Raw genomic sequence first — 19,562 nt, forward strand, 5'->3', positions numbered from 1 at the left:
TGCTCCAGAATGGGAACCTTGGTGTTTCTGCTCCCTAAATTATTAAAAACTCTAGTTTCCCAGTCATAAAAACATACACCTGCTGACCAAAGCAAGTCTTCTTTTTAATATTCTAAAAGGTAGCCCAGCAGAATAATCTGCCACTAACTAACACTATATGAGGTCTCATTGCTCTCAGCAGCCTCTCAGACAACAGAAATAAAACCTGAAGAGCTGGGACACCCAAAACCTAACCGGTCTCCTGGGGAAGACCCAGAGCACCTCCCCCTGAGGGATTTCGTTACAAATAAAACTTCCTTTATACCTACTTTTAACAACAGCACACCCTCCCCTGCCCGCAACCCTCACGCCAAGGGCCTCCCACCTCCCAAACGCTGTGGACCGGCCTAAACCGCCCCCCTTCCTCCTCAAGGCGCGGCGGGGGGGGGGGGGGGGGAGCGCGAACGCACCTCAATCCTCACCCCCCTCAGAGGACGAAGCCCTCCCGCCCAGCGCCGCGCGACGGCCAACGGTCAACGGTCCGCGCGACGCCGTTGCCCGGGAAACCGCGCGCGGCCCCCGCGCGCTTGCGCGGGGAGGTGCACAGGGCGGGAGCGTGCGCGTGCAGAAGGGGCCCGGGGCGCCCGCGAGGGGTTTGCACGCGAGGGCGCGTGCGATGAGCTGGGCGGGGGGGGGGGGCGGTGCACCAGGGGCCGTGCACGGGGGGGGGGGCTGTGCAACGCCCCGCCCCGCCCCGCCCCGCCCCGCCTCGCCCCGCCTGGCTGCTTGCTCGCCCATAGCGGCGAGGCTGTGCTGTGTCACGGCAGCGTTGCTTCCGCGCCCAGGGGCCAGAGGGAAAAAGTGATTCCTCTTGCAAAACCCTGCACTAGGGGTCACCAGGAGGCAGCAGCCGGTTTAGGGTTTCTCCAAGCATGAGGTTGCCCATGGAGGTGGATTTTTTTTCACCTTTCTTTCAGCTGAGGGACAAGCTAAGGTGTCTCCCCGAGCTTAGGGACACCAGAGCTTGTGGCCAAGGGAGGACAGGGCTATAAATAACGTATTTAGCCTTTAGGTAGACAAAATATCACTTCCCAAAATTGCTAGAAGACTGAGTGGTTAAAGCACGGGGAAGTGGGAGACGTGAATGTCATTATAAGAGTAAAGGTAATATTCATTAGTGTTTCAATTAATTAAATACCATCCTTGGCTTCTCTCCCAGGCAGCGATGTGGGACGCGTGGCAGAGCACCCCCAGGCCCCCCGCGCCCGGCCCGGGGGCTGCAGGCAGATGCTGCTCAGCCCTTGAGAAAACCCATCAAATCTCACTCCTCCTACGACCGTTTTCAGTAAAAGCCTTTCAAACTTCACTCAGACCTTGTCAAACAAGCAGTAACTGGTGGCAAATGAGAACTCAAGATGAATTTAATGCTGTATCTATTCAGCCCTAAAATACAGGGACGATCAGCAGCAATAGCACATTCTTTGAAGGATATGATTTCCAGTAGATTGGGTTTTTAGCCTGTCAAGATCACTCCGAACATTTGAATCCTGCGAGCAATCCAAAGGGATGGGGCATCTGGAAACACCTCCTGCCTGCCTCCTCCACGTCTTTTCTCTCAACCCTTGAGAAAAAACACCCCTTGGAAAAATCCACCCTTGCTATTATTGCCCTGCATTTTTATCTGTCCAACGCTTCTTTGCTGTTACAACTTTTGATTTGGAGCGACATGACCTGACCTGAGAGGGCAGAAGCGGTGAGCCGCAGCCCGAGGAGTGGAGCTGGGGGGCTCCACAGCCCCGCAGCTGCAGGAGGACATGGGGGACATTTGCAGCCGGGAAGGATCCCCCGCTTCATTTTCCTCCCTGGATTTTTATTTTCTGCAGACTGAATTGTTCCCCAAACCCTGGTGTCTTGCACTGCTTTGTTTCTCAGGAGAAGCTTCCCACTCATGCGCAGGTTGGGGCCAGAGGTGCTCACCCACCGGTCTGCTAAATTGTGGAGCTGGAAATGCAATTTCTGCTACTTTTGTCATTGGCTGCAGCTTAATCATAGATGTTTCCAGCTGAAAGGAAATATTCCAACACCGAGTGTTTGAGACAGTCACGAGAAATATCACAATTTGGCAATGACGACTCTCTGAGCACCTGCTTTTGTTGTACCTGGCTGTATGAGTGTTTCCAACTAAAATGTTTGGGAAAGAACTAGTCTCAATTACTTCCCTAATACAAATGGCAACATCTCTTCTGGCACGGGGATTTCAGCCCTGGAGATTTAAGGGAAATATCTGCTAGGCAATCACCACATAAAAGATATAAAAGTGGCATTTTTGATCAGTCTTCATGGCTAAAAACAGGCTTCTGCATTGAAAGTCACGCTTGTGCGTCTGAAAATGGTGCTTAATTGTTTTTGCTGACTGGTTTGCATTTGGAGAAGCCTCAGCTCAACCTTCGGCTGCAGCAGGTTGAGACCTGCCGGTGGCTTTGGGTTCTGGAGCAGGATGCTGTCGGCAGAGAAACGTCACCCCCAGCACCCTCTGCTTATTTAACCGAAGTCAATCCAGATGCTGCAAGTGCTGCTGAGGACCGGGGTGGGCACGCGAGAGCCACCCGCACCCACACCCTGCAGGTTTAACGCTGTAACGCGTTGGAGTTGTGCCCAAAACACACTCTGCTTCCCCGGCAGATCCATTTCTTTAATGGCCTAAAAATAACCAAAGTGCCATTTGGCTTCGTCAGGATGCTCAGGGGCCAGGGGGGCCGGGAATGGCCCAGAGAAGACGTGCACAGGGCCACGCGCTGCTGGTGCTGGAGAAACCCCGTCTCTCCTGGTCTCCCCACCTGGCAATTTGTGCCCAGGTCCCCCATCCCACTGGGATGGGCACCCGCACCCCACGAGCAGCATGCAAGAGCGGGTCTTGGGGCAAAGCTCCTGCAGAGATCATCACACCTTTCTCCAGGCTGTTTGCAATTTGTTTCCCCCAAAATTTGTCAGTGGGAGCTCCTTCCTGGCAAGAAGTTCCCTCTGGAGCCCCGAGCTTGGAGAGAAGCAAGCTGCCTGTGCCTGGCTCCTTAGTGCCATTTCCACGTAAACAAGCTCCCTCCAAGACAGGGGAGGAGGTATTATTCAGAAAGAAACACAGAAGGTGGATCTATGGGTGTGTGTGTTTGGAGACACGCAGAAACATTTTCCTCCCGCAGCACACAGAGGCTCCTGTCGCCCAGCCGAGCCGGGTGGCTTCTCCCAGCTCTTCCCTTCCTCAGCTCCATTTCCTCCCCTCTATTCATCAGCTGGTCCCATTTTCAAAAAATACTCCAGGAATGACAGATATGCATTTGTTTCTTTTTTCCTTCAGTGTCATTCCCCCATCCAGCTTACAATTTTTGGTGGCAATTTAACAGCCTTTACAAATTACATTGCTATCTTTTTCTCAGTTATTGTTACAGAGGAGAAAGTCCCATTTTTCACTGTGATCCTTCAGGTTTCTGCTGTCACTGTATTTAAGACTTTTTTTTTTTTTTTCCTGTCCTTAGCTTTTATTTTCTTATCCCTCAAGGGCAGCCTTGGAAATTCAAAGCTGTTCCCTGACTATCAACAGATCTGGTATTCTCTTTTGGCAGTTCTGCAGCGCCTGTCTCTCTTCCTTCCATCCTCCCACCTAAAAGACACCCTTTTCTCAATAAATTACCCTTTGTCTTTGAAAGCAACGTTTCCCTTTGTGACAGTTTGGATGTATAATAGTTGCGTCCCAGCGGATACCTTCAGCAGCGTCAATACAAACTCACTGGTGCAGAAAATAGAGAGATTCACGTATTTTGGGCTCTATTTCCCCCCTCCAACAACTGGGCTGCGCTCTGAATTTTCAAAGTTTGAGCTTAAAGGTACAGTTTTCCACTCTTGATGACAGAAACAGCCCTGTAAAACAGCCGACCACTTGATTTTGTGAACATTTCCCAGCAATAACAATGGTGAGCGATGAGCGCTGCCGCTGCTCGTGATCTTGAAATGGAAGGGAAATGTGCAGCATGGCTGGAGCAGTGGCTTTGGGGTGTCCCCAGGTTCCCCGTGGGCACTGAGGGCTCCTGGGGACCCCCCTGCTGGGCTGGCTTGGCTTGGCCTGGGCTAGGCTGGGCTATACTTGTGCTGGGCTCAGTTGAGCTATGCTGGGTGTGCAGCAGAGGCTGTGCTCCTGGCTCCAGCTTGTTAGAATAAATAGAAATGTAGAGCGAAAGTCATTAAGATCTCTTTTATTAACACCATTCTTCTTTGGCCCAGAGAAGCTGAGGGTTTGTCAGATCATGTTATCGCCACGGCGTCACTGCTTCTGAACCTTGAAGAGATTCTTCCAAAAAGCGCAACCACCCCCTCGCCTGCTCCCCTTTCACTCTCTGGCTATTTTTATTCACTCCTTGAGATAACAGTATGTGTGTGGGGGAGGTGTTTACACACACATAAGAAAATAGAGATGCACATAAAAATAACCTGATGATTTGAGAGACATTTCCCTTCTGCAGAGCTTTCCCTTCCCCACTCCGTTATAAAAAGAAAATGCTGAGGTTGTCGACGCTCAGGGAGGAATTCGCCATGGCTCTTGCTGCGGATGCAGGGAGCATCCTCCTGCCTGCAGCAGGCTCTGCCGCCCCAGACGGATGGAGTGGCAGCTGGGGGAAGTGTGCACTGGGTTAATGCTGAAATTCCTCAAGTGAAAAAAATAGAGACTTTTGTGACCCTGGAAAGTTTATGGCTTACTGTGAAGCAAACACAGTGGAGAGGAATTCCTACAGAAACCTTCTCATTTCCTTATTACATTCGTGATACATTTACAGATGTGTAACCGCCCGTCTTCACGTTGCTTTTATGTTTGAAATAGCTTTTTTAAAGAAAAGAGGGAGGAGAAAGATGAGTGCCCAGTACCACCACCCGCAAGCTGTGCTCAGGCATCAGGGTGATGCAGCACCTGCCCGTCCCGCGGGGTGAACAGCCGAGGGGCTTGCACACCCCCTGCTCCTCCTGCACATCCCATGGAATGGATTTAGCACCTACTGACCCCAACAGAAATTTGGGATCCATTGGGCAGCCTCTAAGCAGTGCGTGGGTTTGGGAGGGAGTGAGCTCAGGCAGCAAGGCAGGCAGGCAGCAAGGGCACGCTCAGCCCAGCTCGGGGCGGGCATCTCTGCCAAAATCAAGACAAACTCACGGACATGAGACCCGGGGCAGCGCTATCAGTTTCTCCACAAGCCACAGCACGCAGGGACGTCGCTGCTGCCCCGCCAACGAGCATGTCAGTGGCTGCACCAGCCAAGCCAGCATAGCTCTGCAGTACAGAACATCCTCGCTGGATCTGACGTGGGGAAAACAATCGCGCTCGCAGAGCCCCGGCAGCAACGCTGATGTGCTCGGGCTGGCTGCTGCCAGCCTTGTTTTGACTTTCTTTTTAACGGGCTGCCACACACAGCATTCTTGGTGACAAGTGACAGCCTTGTTGCATTAACAGCACTCCACCAAATGCTATTACTATTATTATCTGTTTTCGCGAGTATAATAGATGCTGTGACTACCCCCCTCCAAAATAACCTGGCGTTTGAAGGAAAGATTTTGATTATTTGTTGAACATCGCAAGCTGTGATAACACAAGACAGTACCATGTCATACCAGAAAGCATTGCTGTGCGTTACACACAACGTACCTGCAGGAAGATTCTCACCTTAAACCACAGGATAGCTGTCACTGAATCATTCTGTAATTGCAGGAAGAGATAACAAGAAAAGACAGCGCTCTGGCAAAGCCTACCCAGCCAAGGTTGTTTAAAAATACCTAGCCCCAGCCCTCATGGCTTTCTGCAGCGCTGCTGCGTGTCGGAAAGCCCATGCTGCTGGCAAGCAGGTGCTCCCTGCGGCTCAGTCCATTGAAAGAACTGCTGGGATCTTGCCCAAGATTTCTTCTCCCAAAACTTAAAGTAGATCCCAGCCGAGAAGCTCTCTGCTACACTGGAAAAAACACAGCAGCATACCCCACCAGTGACTTCCATTTTGTGTTAAGGACAAAGACATCTCACCACCCATCGGGAGCGTCGCCCTTCCTGCTGGATGGACCCATCTACTGCAATGAATCTGAAAACACTGGAAATAATTTTTAGAAGTATGTGTAAAAAAGGCTTGTCCAGAGGTGGGCTGAAGGGGCAGCTGCCCCACGTGGCCCAGGCTTGGATGGGGCTCAAAGCAGCAATTTCTGACCCAGCACCCATAGTCAGAGGGCCCTGGGTGCAGATGCTGCCCAGGCACCACAGCAGTTCAACCCATCGGTGTTCGCTGAGACAAGTGGGTAAGGATGGGGAAAGGCTTCCCAGGAGGCCCAGGGCTGCTCTCCCATCACCCCCAGCACATTTTCCTAGGAGGAAACGCAGCCAAGGCTTGCATATTTGCTGCTATTGCTCACGGTCTCCCCTGAGCACCCCAGCCCACCCCAGGGAAACCAGACTCGTCGGAGGAGACAAACCAGCCTGCACACGTTTCTTTCCCCGTGACTAACAGCTTAAGTAAACGACCAGGTAAACACGCTAATTTTACTTTCAAAACAAAAATAAAAAGAAAAAAGCCACAAAGCCCAGTTGTTCTTCCTTGAGTAAAGCCAGGTGCCTACCTATTGGCATTTGTCATCTCAGTGCTTTCGCAAGTTGCCAGTGTTTTAAAACCTGGCAGCCACTACAAGACAAAGTGACATATTTAGCTCGGGAACAGAAACGCTCCTCATTTGTGAATGCCAAGGAGGGGAAAAAAAAGAAAAAAAGCCTGTGGGGGAAGTGATGCTGCTCTGCAGCGTGCTCTCAGAGGCAGGGGGATGGAGCCTGCCCCTACAGCAGCACAGCTCTGGGGATGGCTGGCGTTGGGGTGATTTACAGCCAATTGCTCCATCCTTGCACTTGGGAGAAGTACAGCTCCAGCCATTGCGCTTACGCTGCAGACCCCAAGGCCCTGACCCCTGGGGTTTGCCTACAGCTGCTTCTCCTTGTTTAGAAATGGCTTGGGCAAACCCCATCCAGAAATCCCATCCCTGTGAACCACCTTCCCGGGGAGTGGGTGAGGAGGTTTGTCAGCACGAGAGCTGCTTGCATCAACCTGGGCTCTAATTTTATGGTGGGGCTGGCTCTGAGGAGCAACACCTCACCCGCAGCCCCAGAGCTGTCGCTCCACCGTGTCCAATAGCCTCTCTTCATCACTCCAGGCTCACGCCTTGGACACGCAAAGACCCTGAAAAACCTTCATCTTGCAAACCTTCCTGCTCCCCACATGCATGCCAGCCTCCGCAGAGGTGCAGGCAAGGAGCCCAGACCTGACCCTGCCAGGTTTGGGATCTGTCGCTGTTAATTGCCATCAAATGTGGGATTGAGATGAGGCCATTTCCAAAGCGGTGCACCATAAGGATCTCACTTGCTCTGTTTGATGACTTCTCTTGTGTCATTTCAGTAGCAGGTGGTGGAAGTGGGTAAAAAAAAAAAAGAAAACAACCTATAAAATGTTTAACATCCCTTTAGCTTCAATTTATCTGAAGAGAATTCAAACAGCACCATTTCCCCTAGCCATCTGGGTGCCACTTTAAAAAACATTTTCTCATATCATTGCAATTTCAGACAGGCTTGTTGTAAAGGCATGGAAATGCAAGATGCTTCCCCTAAATTGTGCATCAGTGTGAAGCTTTTTAAGCCTCAACTGCAGCTTATAATATATTTTGACAGCTCACAGACGGCTCCTGAGAGACTTTCCCAGTTCCAACACCACTTATGCAGGGGAGCACAGGTTTGGGAGCTGCAGTCCTGTGAGGCAAAGCCCTCTGCTTGGTTTTGCTTTGGTAACAGGAAGAAGATTCCCTCACAGAGCTTTGAACCTGCTTGCCTAAACATTTGAACCCACAGGCTATTGGATATGGGTGCACACAGGTGCATGTGTCCATGACTTACATTTCCCACTCATCTGCCCCAAAATATCTTAGAAACACATTGAGCTACTCCAAAACCTTAGAGAAGTCTCAAAGGTCCTTCTAAAGGTCCTGCAAGCAAGCAGCCTGGAAAAGGAGAAGCACCTGAGCTCAGATATTGATCCACAGCCAGAGAAAATGACTGGAGAATGAATTGAAAGGTCAGTGTTAGCCACCCTGAAGCTTAATGATCACATAAATACAGCAGGAGTCACTCTGGAGCAGCCAGTTCATCAAGGGGATGATGATTTGCACCCAGCAAGAGATGTGACATGAGGTGACTGGCTGGGGTGCTGACAGGGCTGCACCCATTTCACCTGCAAGGGGTGAAGACATGGGGCACGGAGATGGGTTAAAGCCAGTAAAGTGTTGTTCCTTCCCTGAGGGAGTCCAAACAGCTCCCATCATGGAACAGTTACTGGTTGCACAGCTCTGCTCACCCTGACACATCCCCATTGCTGCCTGTGTTTCAGCATCCCCAGCCTCAGCAACGGGGTGCACAATCACCATCATCGGCCACGTTTGCTGGAGTGCCAGGGCAGCCAAGGGCAGGACCCCGAGACAGCCCCGGGCTGTCCAGCCCTGGGAACTCGGGTGGATGCTGGTTCTGTGCTGTTCTTCCCAACGTTGGCTCCTGCCGGGTGAAGCCTCTCGCAGCTCGCTGTGGGGGAGTTGAAATGCTAAGCACGCCTTCCTGATGTTCGCCTTGATTTGCAGAAATTGCAGTAAATCAGTATCACTGCAAATTGGCCTCTTTTTTTTGGCTCTGGCTTGATGTAAAAAGGAAAACAAATGGAGTTTAAAAATGCAGCTAATCAAGGAGTTAAAGAGAGGTTAATCCTAATGGATTAATCAGCTTGCAGGGAGATGGGAAGGAGGCACAGACAGGGAGGAGCAGAGGAGCAGCCAAGCCTGGTTGTTCCTCCCAAGGGCGACGGCAAGTTTCAGGGAGAGTTTGGAGAGAGTGGCGATGTTCCTTCTTCCACCCTGGCTGCATCCAGCCTGGGCACCACACAGGTTTGGTCCAGCAACAGCAGGTGAGTCCCAGGCTCAGGTACACCTTCTTTGAGAAAATTCTGAATCTTTGACATGTTGGTTATCACCTCCTGGGAAAAAGGGTGGGGAATGTTTGACTTCACCACCCTCACCTACTGTCCAACATCTCCTTTCAAGCACCAATAGGTGATAAAACCTGAGGTGTGGGGTGATGCTAGCCAGTGGTAACCCCCCTGCAGCACTCAAGGTAACTGGGAAAGGGGTTTTGAACAGAGTGGAGCTGCCCTGAGGCTTTCCACCACCTCCCACAGAAAGCAACACCTGCCACGGCTGCCCTGACCACCCCACAGGGTCCAGCCCCAGCTCCTGCAGCCAAATCCATGCATCCACCTACACAGTAACCCAAGACATCAGCGTCTGCCTCCTGGCACAGCCGGGAATTCTTCATAGGATAAAGCCTCTTTCTAGGCAGCTAATTTGGCTTAGGCGTAAGAAGGGCTTGAACGTAATTAGTGACAGTGAAAGCAAGGAGGTTTAAAGAAGGTTATTAATGGTATACACCACAGTATACAACGGCATAATCACAAAAAAAAATATTAGATCCATTAAGTATCATTATCAAGGCCTGGAGCTAATCATTTAAGCTTAATGAAACTAATAGATTTCTCCAGCACTGGCATTAGCGCTCAGCCCTCCGAGGGAAGGCGCAGCTGGGGAGGCTCAAGCCATGGCATCTCAGCAGCATCACCGCTGACCCTGGCTGTGGCACCAGCGCCCGAACAGGCTCTGGGCTCTACGTTCCCAAGAGCTAAGCCCACTTCCAGCTGCTTTCAGAAGCAATTCACTCATTTCAGCAGGAAACCTTTTGCTTTGGCAGCTCAAAGACCTTCTAGTCAGTGATGTCCTGTGTGGGCGTTTAACACACGGCAGGTTTTCCCCAGCGCCCCACTGGCAGCGAGCCCCATCCTAGGTGTGGGTCAGGCTGGTGCTGCTGGTCTTTGGTCCCTGGGACCTTTGGCTCAAGTATTAACGTCACCAAGGAGGACAGCAAAGTCTCCCAAACCTCCCTTAGCTGGCACAGAAGCAGGGGTCCAAGGTATCCCCAAGGTGTCCCCCTCCAGCACCCATCTCTGGGCCTACCTGGGCATGGGCAGGGTACCCCATCCCACTGCCTCCCCCTACACCTCCCTCCTCTCCCTTGTTTTGAGCAGCTCTTTGGAGACTGGAGGAGAAATTACTCCGAGCCAAGGCGGTCATGATGATCTCACTTCTAATTATGCAGAGAAGTCATTTAGCCGTGGCTGCGCGTGATGAAGTGATATGACAGAGATGAGCAAAACCCCACAGCCACAAATCAAAGAGGAAAAAAAACCAAAGTGAGCAAACACAAGCACCTCAACCTCTGCCTGCCTCTCTGCGAGCCACTGCTGATGCTGCACTACCCCCAAGCCCACTGCAATTAGGGACAGGCAGCTCAGACTGGGAAACAATTAAAAATCCTGTTAGCTCCAGTTTCCCCCACCTTTGTCTGGGTCTGTTTTCCACTGTGGTCCCAGCAGCGGGATCATTGCTGCAGCAGGACTCACCATCTCTTTAAAGAGGAGCCTGGGATTAGCACCAGCCTTATTAAAAACACTCACTCACACCTCATTTTACCTTCGTGCTGGAGATGATTTAACTTGATTTATTCTAATTAATTGTAATTGATTGTTTTAATGAGCTCTTCTGCAGGCTTTTTGTGCTTCATAACCATCCTCCTCAGTTGCTATAACATGTTTCAAAGAGGTCTTCTAATAAGGAGAGGTTTCCAAGGCCGCCTCAGATAAGAAGCCTTTTGTTGCAACACGAAAGAAGAAAATTAAGACAAATTTTGCCTCTCTTCCAGGATGAGTTTGCTGTGGAGCATCTGGCTGGAGCAAGAGGTTGCACTTGAGCACGTCACCCAAGTGGAAAGATGGCCCTTAAGAAAAGGTTCTTGCATCTCTGTCCCTGTGGCCATCATGTGGCAAAGTCTTATCTTTAGAGACAACCAAAGTAAAGCAGATGAGGTTTGCTTTGCAAATGGAGACCAAAACCCCAGCAAAGCAAGATCTCCAGCAGAAGAGAAACTCCCAAAGAGAAACACGAAAAACCCCCAATGACCCCAACTTTAGCAGAGGAACATCTGGATGGTTGCAGGATATTCTGTGGGGGAAGAGAGACTGGCATGTACCAAAGGGGCCCGGGTTTGTGTGAGAAATAGTGAGAAACCCCTGAGGAGCTGGGGATGCTCCAGAGGGCTCTGGGAAGAAAAAGCTCCCAGAAGTGTTATATCAACTGCCTTGTGCAAACACAGACAGATCATCTGTGGGAAGAAGAGCCAGCTGGCAAACGAGAGCTGGAGAGCTGCATGTCGCCTGGAGAGGCCGAGAGGAGGACTGCAGCGCAGTGAGACCGAGGAAGAGGATGCTGGAGGAGAACAGGCTGAGCTCCCGCATGCCTGCGGCATTCGTGTGGCTCAGAGCTGTGCAGAGAGGCTCCCTGAGCGGCTGGAAAGCACAGACATCCCCAGCAGCCAACAAAAGGGTCTCCGTGGCCGCCCAAGGACCATGCAGCATGATCTGACAGCGCGCGACAGACATCAAGTGCATCTCTGCAGAGCGAGCCAGCAAGCGTGTCCCGAGCCGTGGGCACAGGGGGATGCAAGAGTGATGCTCGCCCAGAGCAGAGCCAGGCGCAGCTTTGGGAGCCGCTGTGCCAGCTGTTGGCTGTGGCTCTGCCATCGCCCAGGTACGAGCTGGCTCCTTCCACAGGAGCTGGGGAGTTGGAAAATAAGACCAACTCAGTTCTTCTAGAAGCAGCTGGGCCTCTGGAGATGCCTGTGTATCTGGACAGCTCTGGAGCTTCTTGGGGATTATGTACCCTGCTGCACATGCTGCCAACCAAAATAAATCAATTCAGCTTTTGCTTCCATTTTAGGAAAATAAATCCTCTGGGACAGGCTAGTGCCCTGCACAGAGCCACGTGCTCACCCAGCCTGGTCCCGATGGGGTGCAAACCAGTGCTCAGGGACCGCTCAGCCCCACTGGCCCCTTCCCTGCCTCCCCAAGGGCCAGCAGAGCCCCTGTGGCTTCCTCAGGACAGGCTGAGAGGTTTATTCACACTCCTTCAAACCCAGCCTCCTGCTGCTGAGCTGCCCTGTGCGCTCTCCCAGGGCTTGGGTGACCTTATCCTTATCTCTTCACGTCCTTCAGCCCGTCCACAGTGGCTGGTCCCTGAGGCCGATTTCCCATGACGCAGCCCCCTTATCTGCTTGGTGCTGCATTCCCAGCCCAGAGCCTTCACCATTAGCCCACCCCAGCTCTGTGTCTGCAGCACCAGGAATCACTCATTTGTGCTGCAGGAGGGATCACCACTGCAAAGAAACTAGAGAAAAAAAAAAAATATTCCCCAAAACAAAAAGGCCATGGGAACCACCCACATTTCCCTCCAGCTGCCCAGGAAAGTTTTACTGGGGCTTAGAGCTGAGCTTGCAAGCTCGTGGTCCTGAGATGCATCAAGATCTGCTGGATTTCCAGGCTCAGCCCCAATCCCAGCATCTCCTCTTCCCAGAGCAGCCGTGCTCTGGCTGCTGCCCAGGCAGCAAGGCATGTGCTGGAACCAGTGGCCATAAATAGCCAAATGCAAATTGCCCAGCATCCAACTGCTTAATTACACCAGGTGTGACTGTGTATTTTAACAGAACCAACTTCTCAGAAAGAAGAAAATAAAATCTTACAAACATCTGCTCCCTCCCATCCCCGGCTGGGAGCATGGTCCCACGCTGGCAGCATCAGCATTACTCTGAGAGCAGGATTTGAAAGGACTGATTAGGATGGCTCCTCTGCCTCCTTCAGCGGTAAAAATAATTTGTCTTTGAGTGATGTGGACATTGATAAGTCCAATGCTGCTCTAGGAGGAGAAATAAGGGAGGACCGGCATCCTGGAACAATTTGGACAGGGCCAGCAGAGAGGTGCCGCTCTGGCTAGGGCGCTGGGTACAGGGTAATAAACACAATCCTGCCCCTCCTCCCACATGCGAGAGGGGTCCCAAAACGCACAGCCCTGGGTCTCGGTCCCTCCTGAGCCCCCTTGGCCAGCCCCGGGGTCAGACCCATGGGAAGCCTGCTCCTCCCTGCCCAGGGGATGCTCACTCATGGCCATGTCCTGCGCGCGGTGTCCCCCTGTTCAAGCTGATATTAAGCTGTAAACCATAATGTGTTATGACACCACAGTGTAATCGCTATACACCCGTGAAACGCGACAGAATCAGTGGAGCAGCCATCACAGCGGTGTGTTACGGGTCTAACGGCTCCAAGCCGCTCTCACGCACAGGCTGAGAGTGAGCAGTCAGTTCCCACTCACCCCGGCTCTGCGGCACCCTGGTACCCAGAAACACACATTTCCCACCCCAGCGTCCTCCTCAGACACTGATGCAGAAATACCTCAATATTTCCAAATTTATTTTTCCATTTGCAGAAACACCAGTAGGGATTATTTTTTAAAAACTTCCTTTACTTCCGTAACCATAATCAGGTCATACTTAAAAAAAAAAAAAAAAACAACAAACAAAACAAACCAAACCCAAAGACAAACAGATCTCCACTTACAATTATTTCATTAGTATACAATACTCCAGACAATCCAACAGCTTGAGAAGCCGCTGGCTGCACAGGTCCAAGCACGTGTAAGTGGTCCTTAGCGCTAATTGCCGATGCCAACCTCAGCCACTAAGAAGTTATTGCTAATACATCTTACAGCAGTCTTTGTAAGACATTATTAAGGAATCCATCCAAAAGCAGAACCAAATAAAACAGAAAGTGATTAAAGAAAAAAAAAAAAATCTTACCCAACGTGCAGGAGAGAAGGCAGGGAGCCTTCATTTGGCTGGAGCAGCCCTTGCCTGTGCTGCAGCAGAGCTCGAAAGCTGAGCCCAGGGCTCCCTTTGCCCCAGCACTGGTATGGCTGCAGCCTGGGGACCTCCCCATATACCCCGGGCTGGGAGGGGGGCTCAGCTGTGGCTAATTCCCCCCCAGCTGCTCCCGGCCTCACCGCCCAGCCCTGTCAGGGCTGCTGCAGGGCTGCATCCAGCTGCTTGCTTCAGGGTGCGGGAGGCTGAGGGTCACCCCAGGGACACGCGTGCTCCCCTCAGGGTCTTTCCCATGGAAAGTACACTGAGGGGATGGGGCACTGGGGACAAAATGGGGATTGGGGCTGGGGCAGGGGGGCTGCAGGGCTGGGGATGTTCAAAACACTGAAAAAATATATGTTTGAAGGGGTGAGGAAGAGGAGGGACAGTTTGTGCTGGACAGGTGTCACCCATGGGGCATGATGGCTCCAAGCGGCCTGAGGACACAGGGCTGGAGCTGTGACTCATGACTTTTTTTGCTGTCCATCTTGGTGTCAGTATTACATTTCGAGGATTATATTTTATTCATAAAAAGCGCTGTGCTCACAGCTGCGCCTGGCAGGGCTGTCGTGGCTCAGCCCAGGGCTGGCTCCTGCTTGTGGGTGTTGTGCACCACCGGGGGCTCCAGGCTCCCTAAAAACTGTTTAAAATTAATATAATATATAAAATTATGGCGAGACCCCCAGCTTCCCCTCCGTGACCTGGAGTGCAGGTACTGTCACAGCCCCTGAGCACCAGGGTTTACAGCTCTGTTGTCGGTAACCACATCCCGCATGAGCCGGAGCGGAGCATGTGAGGTGGTATTTTTAACTCCGAGGTCCTGGTGACACGGAAAACTGGGTGCTGGATCCAGGTGCCACACAGATCAATGGAAAAACTCCTGCTGCCCATCGGCACCTCTGCTCTGCCAGCCCCGGGCGCTGCGGCGTGTGAACAAACCTTACTGGGTACTTTGCCCCCAGGAATGTTTTTGAAGCTGAGTCCAGAGCCCAGCGGAAACCATTTCCCGGTACCTCCACAGGGGAATTATCTGGGAAGTGCTTCCCTGCAGAGCTGACAGATTGGGAGCTGGCAGGCTGAGATGGAAACGGGGATGGTGCGAACCCGTCTTTCCCAGCTCAGAGGCTGATTTAGCAACTCCAAGCAGGAAAAATTGCAGCCCCTCAAGGCCATAAGGAAAGGATGAAGTCATGGTCCTCCTCGGGCTCGGTGCCTCCCTGGCGTAGTGTTAGCCAGGACTCGGCATTCACAGGCTCCAGCAAATGCTTCATCCGTGCAAACATCCCCACACATCCCTCTTCTCCTTCTCCCTGTGGAGAGGACCTTGTGCCGAGCTGGGAGGTGGCACATGGTGGCATCCCCCCCTCCTCCTGCCACCCTCCCGCAGCCCTGCGCCCTCCTCGCCGGGCTCAGCCAAGATAAGCAGAGGCTAAGAATGTCGACTGGGTTTTATTCCTCAGGTCTGACAAGTAAAAGCATACATTCTCTTTGGAAAAAAAAAAAGAAAAAAAAACCCCAAAAACCTCAAACCAGTGTTCAAAACACGCGGACGGTTTGCATTTCTCAGGACGGAGGCCGTGCCGTCAAGCTCCACCACCAGACGCGCATCCTTTGCAGAGATGTAGTTTAAAAAAAAAAAAACAAAACAACTCACGGAGGAGGAAAAGACACAGGGCTATGGGATTCCACATCAATTTTAGAGGAAAAAAGGGCCCTTTTTTTGCTATTATAAATATCCCATCCGAGCGACTCAGAGCAAAAACCAACCATAACGAGGACATCCGTTCTGCTCAGCCCCACGGGCACAAAATCCCTACTGGTGCCTCAGACAGGTACAAGCCCTCAAGGACAGTGGCCTGGCACCCAGCGCACGTGCCCTGGCTCTCAGCTGGTCCCCCCGAGGGGTGGCAGGTGCCGCCGTCCCCATGAGCGGCACCCATCACCCTTGCTGGAGGCTGTCCGGACGCCGCAGGGGACCGGGGAGCGGGGTTCCAGGGGTAAAGGGGAGAGGGGAGGAGGGATGCCGGGGCACGGGAGGGACGTGGGTGGCCGGTCAGGCGCAGGTGGCCTCCTGGCTCTCGACGGGGATCTCGCTGCCGCAGCCGCCCTCGCCATACTGCTGGTAGGGGGGGATCTGGGGCGCCTCGATGATCAGCAGCCCCTCCGGTGACAAAGAGGCGAAGACCGTGTTGGGGTCCACCTCATAGGGCAGCCTGCAAGGAGGGGAGGAAAGAGGAGACGGGTTAGGAGCTGGGGGGCCGGGGTGGCTGCTGGCTGGCAGCATCCCACGTCCCTGGTGGACGTCGACCCTTGGGAAGCCCACGCAGGACCCCTGGCCTGTGGGGAACCAGCAGCCCCGGCGCAGGGCTCGGCAAAGCCTATGTTGTTTCTGTGGCGCCTGGGAATGTGCCGGGGATATCTGAAGCAGCCTCCCGGCCGGTCTGGCCCCCGTGGGCGCTCTGTTTAATCTCCCGTGGCAGATGTGTTTGACGGGATGTCACCAGCCGCTTGTGCTGCCCGGGCTTCTGCAAAGCGGAAATAAATCATCGCCGTGCCGCAGCCCGCGTCAGCCGCAAGCCTTGCCCGTAAAAGGAGCCGCCGCGGCTGCCAGGCGCCGAGCAGGAGGGAGCGCGGTGCTCGCCCCAGCTTTCCTGCAGGAGTTTGGGATGCACGGGGCTCCTTTAGGGTGGGAAAGCAAAGCTGAGCTGCCGGCAGACAGCTGAGGAAGCCCTTCCCCTGCCCTGGGCTTCGCTGCTTCTCCGTTAACCTCGCGAGCCCTGCGGCCGGGGGGCTAGCCCCACATGGGCGAAGCGCGGCGGTTGCGGCTCGCCTGCCTCCGAACTCATCTTTCCTCCCTGCCCTTTGCAGTTGTTGTTGCCAAAGTGAGCTGTGGTGGTGAGTCAACACGATAGCAATCTAACTGACATCACTCAGAGAGAGAGAGAGAGAGATAAATATATATATACGTTCACACGCAGGGGTGTATTTTGGGGCTGACGACGGTGTCAGCCCATCGTGCCTTGCTGAGCCCCGGGGGATGCGCTGGCACCCTGAGCACGGCTCCGTGCACCCCTCCTGCTCCAAACGCAGCCCCGGGGCTGACAAAGCACCCAGAAAAAGACCTCCTCCTCTTTCACCTCCCTTGGGAAATAGCTGTGTGGCCCAAACCAGCCAGGCAGGTGCTGCAAAAGGGCAGATTTGGGGGTGAGAACAGGCGCAGGAGGCCCTGCATGCATGAGCTGGGGCGCAGGGACTGGCAAAGCTCAGCCATTGGTTGCTGGTGGCATCCCCTGCGCCGCCTGCGACCCGCCCGCACCTCAGGGACGGGGTCCCACAGCAGGCTAGCGACATTTGGGTGCTGGTCAAGGGGACGTGGCAGCCTCCCCTGCACCCCAGCCCCTTTGGCGGGGGGACGCCCCAGGGCTGACTGGTACCTACTGGATTTTCTTGGTGAAGTTCTTGGAGACGATTCCTCCTTCCACCTGCTGCTCCTCGTGTTTGCCTGCGGGGAAAGGCAATACCCCATGTCACCACCTCACCGCGAGATTGTTTTTTCCCCGACCAACAAAAACAAAACCTGACAGGAAGGTTTTCAGAGTTGTTTCCCTCCCCCGGTGCGGCTCAGGGAGCCTCTCCTGTGTGGGGAAGGAGATGCGGGACACAGCACAGCTGTATTTCCAGTGAGCGCCTGGGGTCTCACAGGCTGCCAAGAGCTGGGGCTTAAGAAGAAGCCCCAAGATGCAATAAAATCTTTGGAGGTGGCAGCATCCCCCCTTGTCCTGCTCCCCAGGCTCGCCTCCGCCACAATGTCAGGCTGGAGATCCCTGTGCCTGGAGCATCTCTGAAGTTAAAACCATGCTGGCGGCTGCCCGGACCCCCCTGACCTGCAGTTTTCCCCCTGAGCTGCTGTCAGCCCCAAATAAATACCCAGGGCCATGCTGCATGGCAGCCCCCAGCCCCTCCTGGGGACCCCAGCCTGGGGCACTCGGGGGCAGTGCGGGATGTCGGTACGGGGCTGAAGGGATGCTTGGGGCTGAAGGGATGCTCGGGGCTGGGTACACCCCAGATGTGGCACGCCCTGCACTCACTGTCCCCAACATTAATTCAATTTTTAGGGATGTGCTTCTAGCTGGCTTGTTCCCAGGCTGAGGCATCTCAGGGCTGGGTTGAGTTGGGGGCTGTGGGGTGCCTGCCCCATGCTTCCCAGCACCGGAGCTGCCTCGCTCCCGGCCCCTTTAAAGGGAATCTCCCTCTGCACCGGCCTCACCCTGGCTATAATTAACCAAGCCGAGCTGGGGCCCCTCTTGGCAGCTCGCTGCGGGGTGCCGCCACCCTGAGCAGTCCCTCCCCGGCCGCCGGGGGCGGAAAGCGGGGAGATTTACCCCAAAGGAGGCTTTGTCCTTCCCATTTCTGTGGCAAACCACCATGGCTCGTGAGCCAGGTCCCCCGTGGCTCCCCCAAACAGCCCGCGGGGCTGCCCCAAAGCCCTGCCGCAGCCCTGGCCCTGCGATTTTGGCATTTGAAGGCAATTTCTTGGGCCAGCACGGGCTGGGCAGGGCCGGCTACTTTTCATGCCCCATCCTTCTCCTCCCCAGTGCCTTCCCCCTCACCTGACACCTCGACGTAGCCATCCTTGGTTTTGACCGTCAGCTCCTCGGGTTTGAAGCTGTGCACGTTGACGCACACCTTCCAGGGCTCGCGGGGAAAGGGCGCGGGGCTGCGGCTCTCGGGGTACCCCCCAAAATGGGCGCCATAGCTGGGGGACATGGTGGAGGCGCGGGACATGCCGGTGCGCAGGGGACCCGGCCAGGTGGTGGTGAGCCGGGGCCGAGCCCAGTCGGGCCAGTCCGCCGTCAGGTCCCCGGGGAAGGGTGACATGCCGAAATCATCGTCCAGCAGGCGCGAGGTCAAGCCGGGCTCCCGGAAAGGGTCGCGGATGCTGCGCCTGCCGGGGTAATGGCAGGAGAAGGGCATCTGGCTGTCGGCCATGGCTTCTTCCTTCAGAGGGGTCCGAGCGTGTCCCTGGGGCTCTCCCACGGAGCCTCAGCCTCTGTGTGGCCGCTCCTGGCTGCGAACTTCCCCGGGGAGTCCGTTCCGGAGGAAACGCATCCACCCCGGGCGGGACGCGGGCGCGCGGCTGCGAGTGGGCAGCGCGGGGATGGTTCCCTCCTTCCCCGACACCCGCTGATGGACGATGGAGAAAATCAATTCAGGGCTGAATCACCGGGAGCCGGCGGAGCGCAGGAAGGACGCAGGGAGTTCTCTGGCCGTGAGAAAATGCTTCCTGTCTGGCTGTGATCCCAGGGACCGGGGAGAGGAAAATAAAACTTCTTGGCAGGAGAGGGAAAAAAAAATAATAAAACTGAATATCCCAAGATTAAAATGCTTATCTCTCTCCTCTTGCTCCCCAGCACTTTATGTGAGACTTTCCCTGCCGCTCCCGGGCGAGAGCTGCAATAAATGCCTGAGCTCGGAGCCGAGAAACTTCTCTAACCTTCCAGCTGCCGGGCGAGTGCTATTTATATGGATTTGGGAGGAGGGGGGTGTGTTTTGCAATTCCTGCCCTGTCAGCCGAGTATTTTGGAGAGGATGAAACAGCCGTGGAGAATCTGGGCTGCGGCAGCTGACCTCTCCCGCTGGCCCGAGGATCCCGGCCACTGTGGGGCCAGGGTGTTTCGGCAGCTGCCCCGGC

At 54.1% G+C, this 19,562-nt stretch overlaps 1 protein-coding gene across 1 annotated transcript; it reads right to left on the reverse strand.

The window, feature by feature from the left end:
* Positions 1–15,300: 15,300 nt before the first annotated feature.
* HSPB8 (heat shock protein family B (small) member 8) lies at positions 15,301–19,339 on the reverse strand. The gene is made up of 3 exons (XM_086761822.1): positions 18,481–19,339; positions 17,309–17,372; positions 15,301–16,083 (listed from the first exon to the last, which is right to left on the reverse strand). The coding sequence occupies exons 1-3, from the start codon at positions 18,857–18,859 to the stop codon at positions 15,924–15,926; spliced, it is 603 nt and encodes a 200-aa protein (XP_086617948.1). The 5' UTR covers positions 18,860–19,339; the 3' UTR covers positions 15,301–15,923.
* Between the last annotated feature and the right edge of the window lie 223 nt (positions 19,340–19,562).

This window comes from Chlamydotis macqueenii, chromosome 17 (genome assembly GCF_036417535.1).
Source record: "Chlamydotis macqueenii isolate bChlMac1 chromosome 17, bChlMac1.mat, whole genome shotgun sequence".
NCBI classification, from domain to species: Eukaryota; Metazoa; Chordata; class Aves; order Otidiformes; family Otididae; genus Chlamydotis; species Chlamydotis macqueenii.

What these genes read in the sequence shown, in the direction of transcription:
- HSPB8 (XM_086761822.1), bottom strand. Translation starts at nt 18,859, where the DNA reads ATGGCCGACAGCCAGATGCCCTTCTCCTGCCATTACCCCGGCAGGCGC. An exon ending in TGGCTACGTCGAGGTGTCAG is followed by an intron (nt 17,373 to 18,480) that starts GTGAGGGGGAAG and finishes CTTTCCCCGCAG; the next exon opens with GCAAACACGAGGAGCAGCAG. An exon ending in AACTTCACCAAGAAAATCCA is followed by an intron (nt 16,084 to 17,308) that starts GTAGGTACCAGT and finishes CCCTCCTTGCAG; the next exon opens with GCTGCCCTATGAGGTGGACC.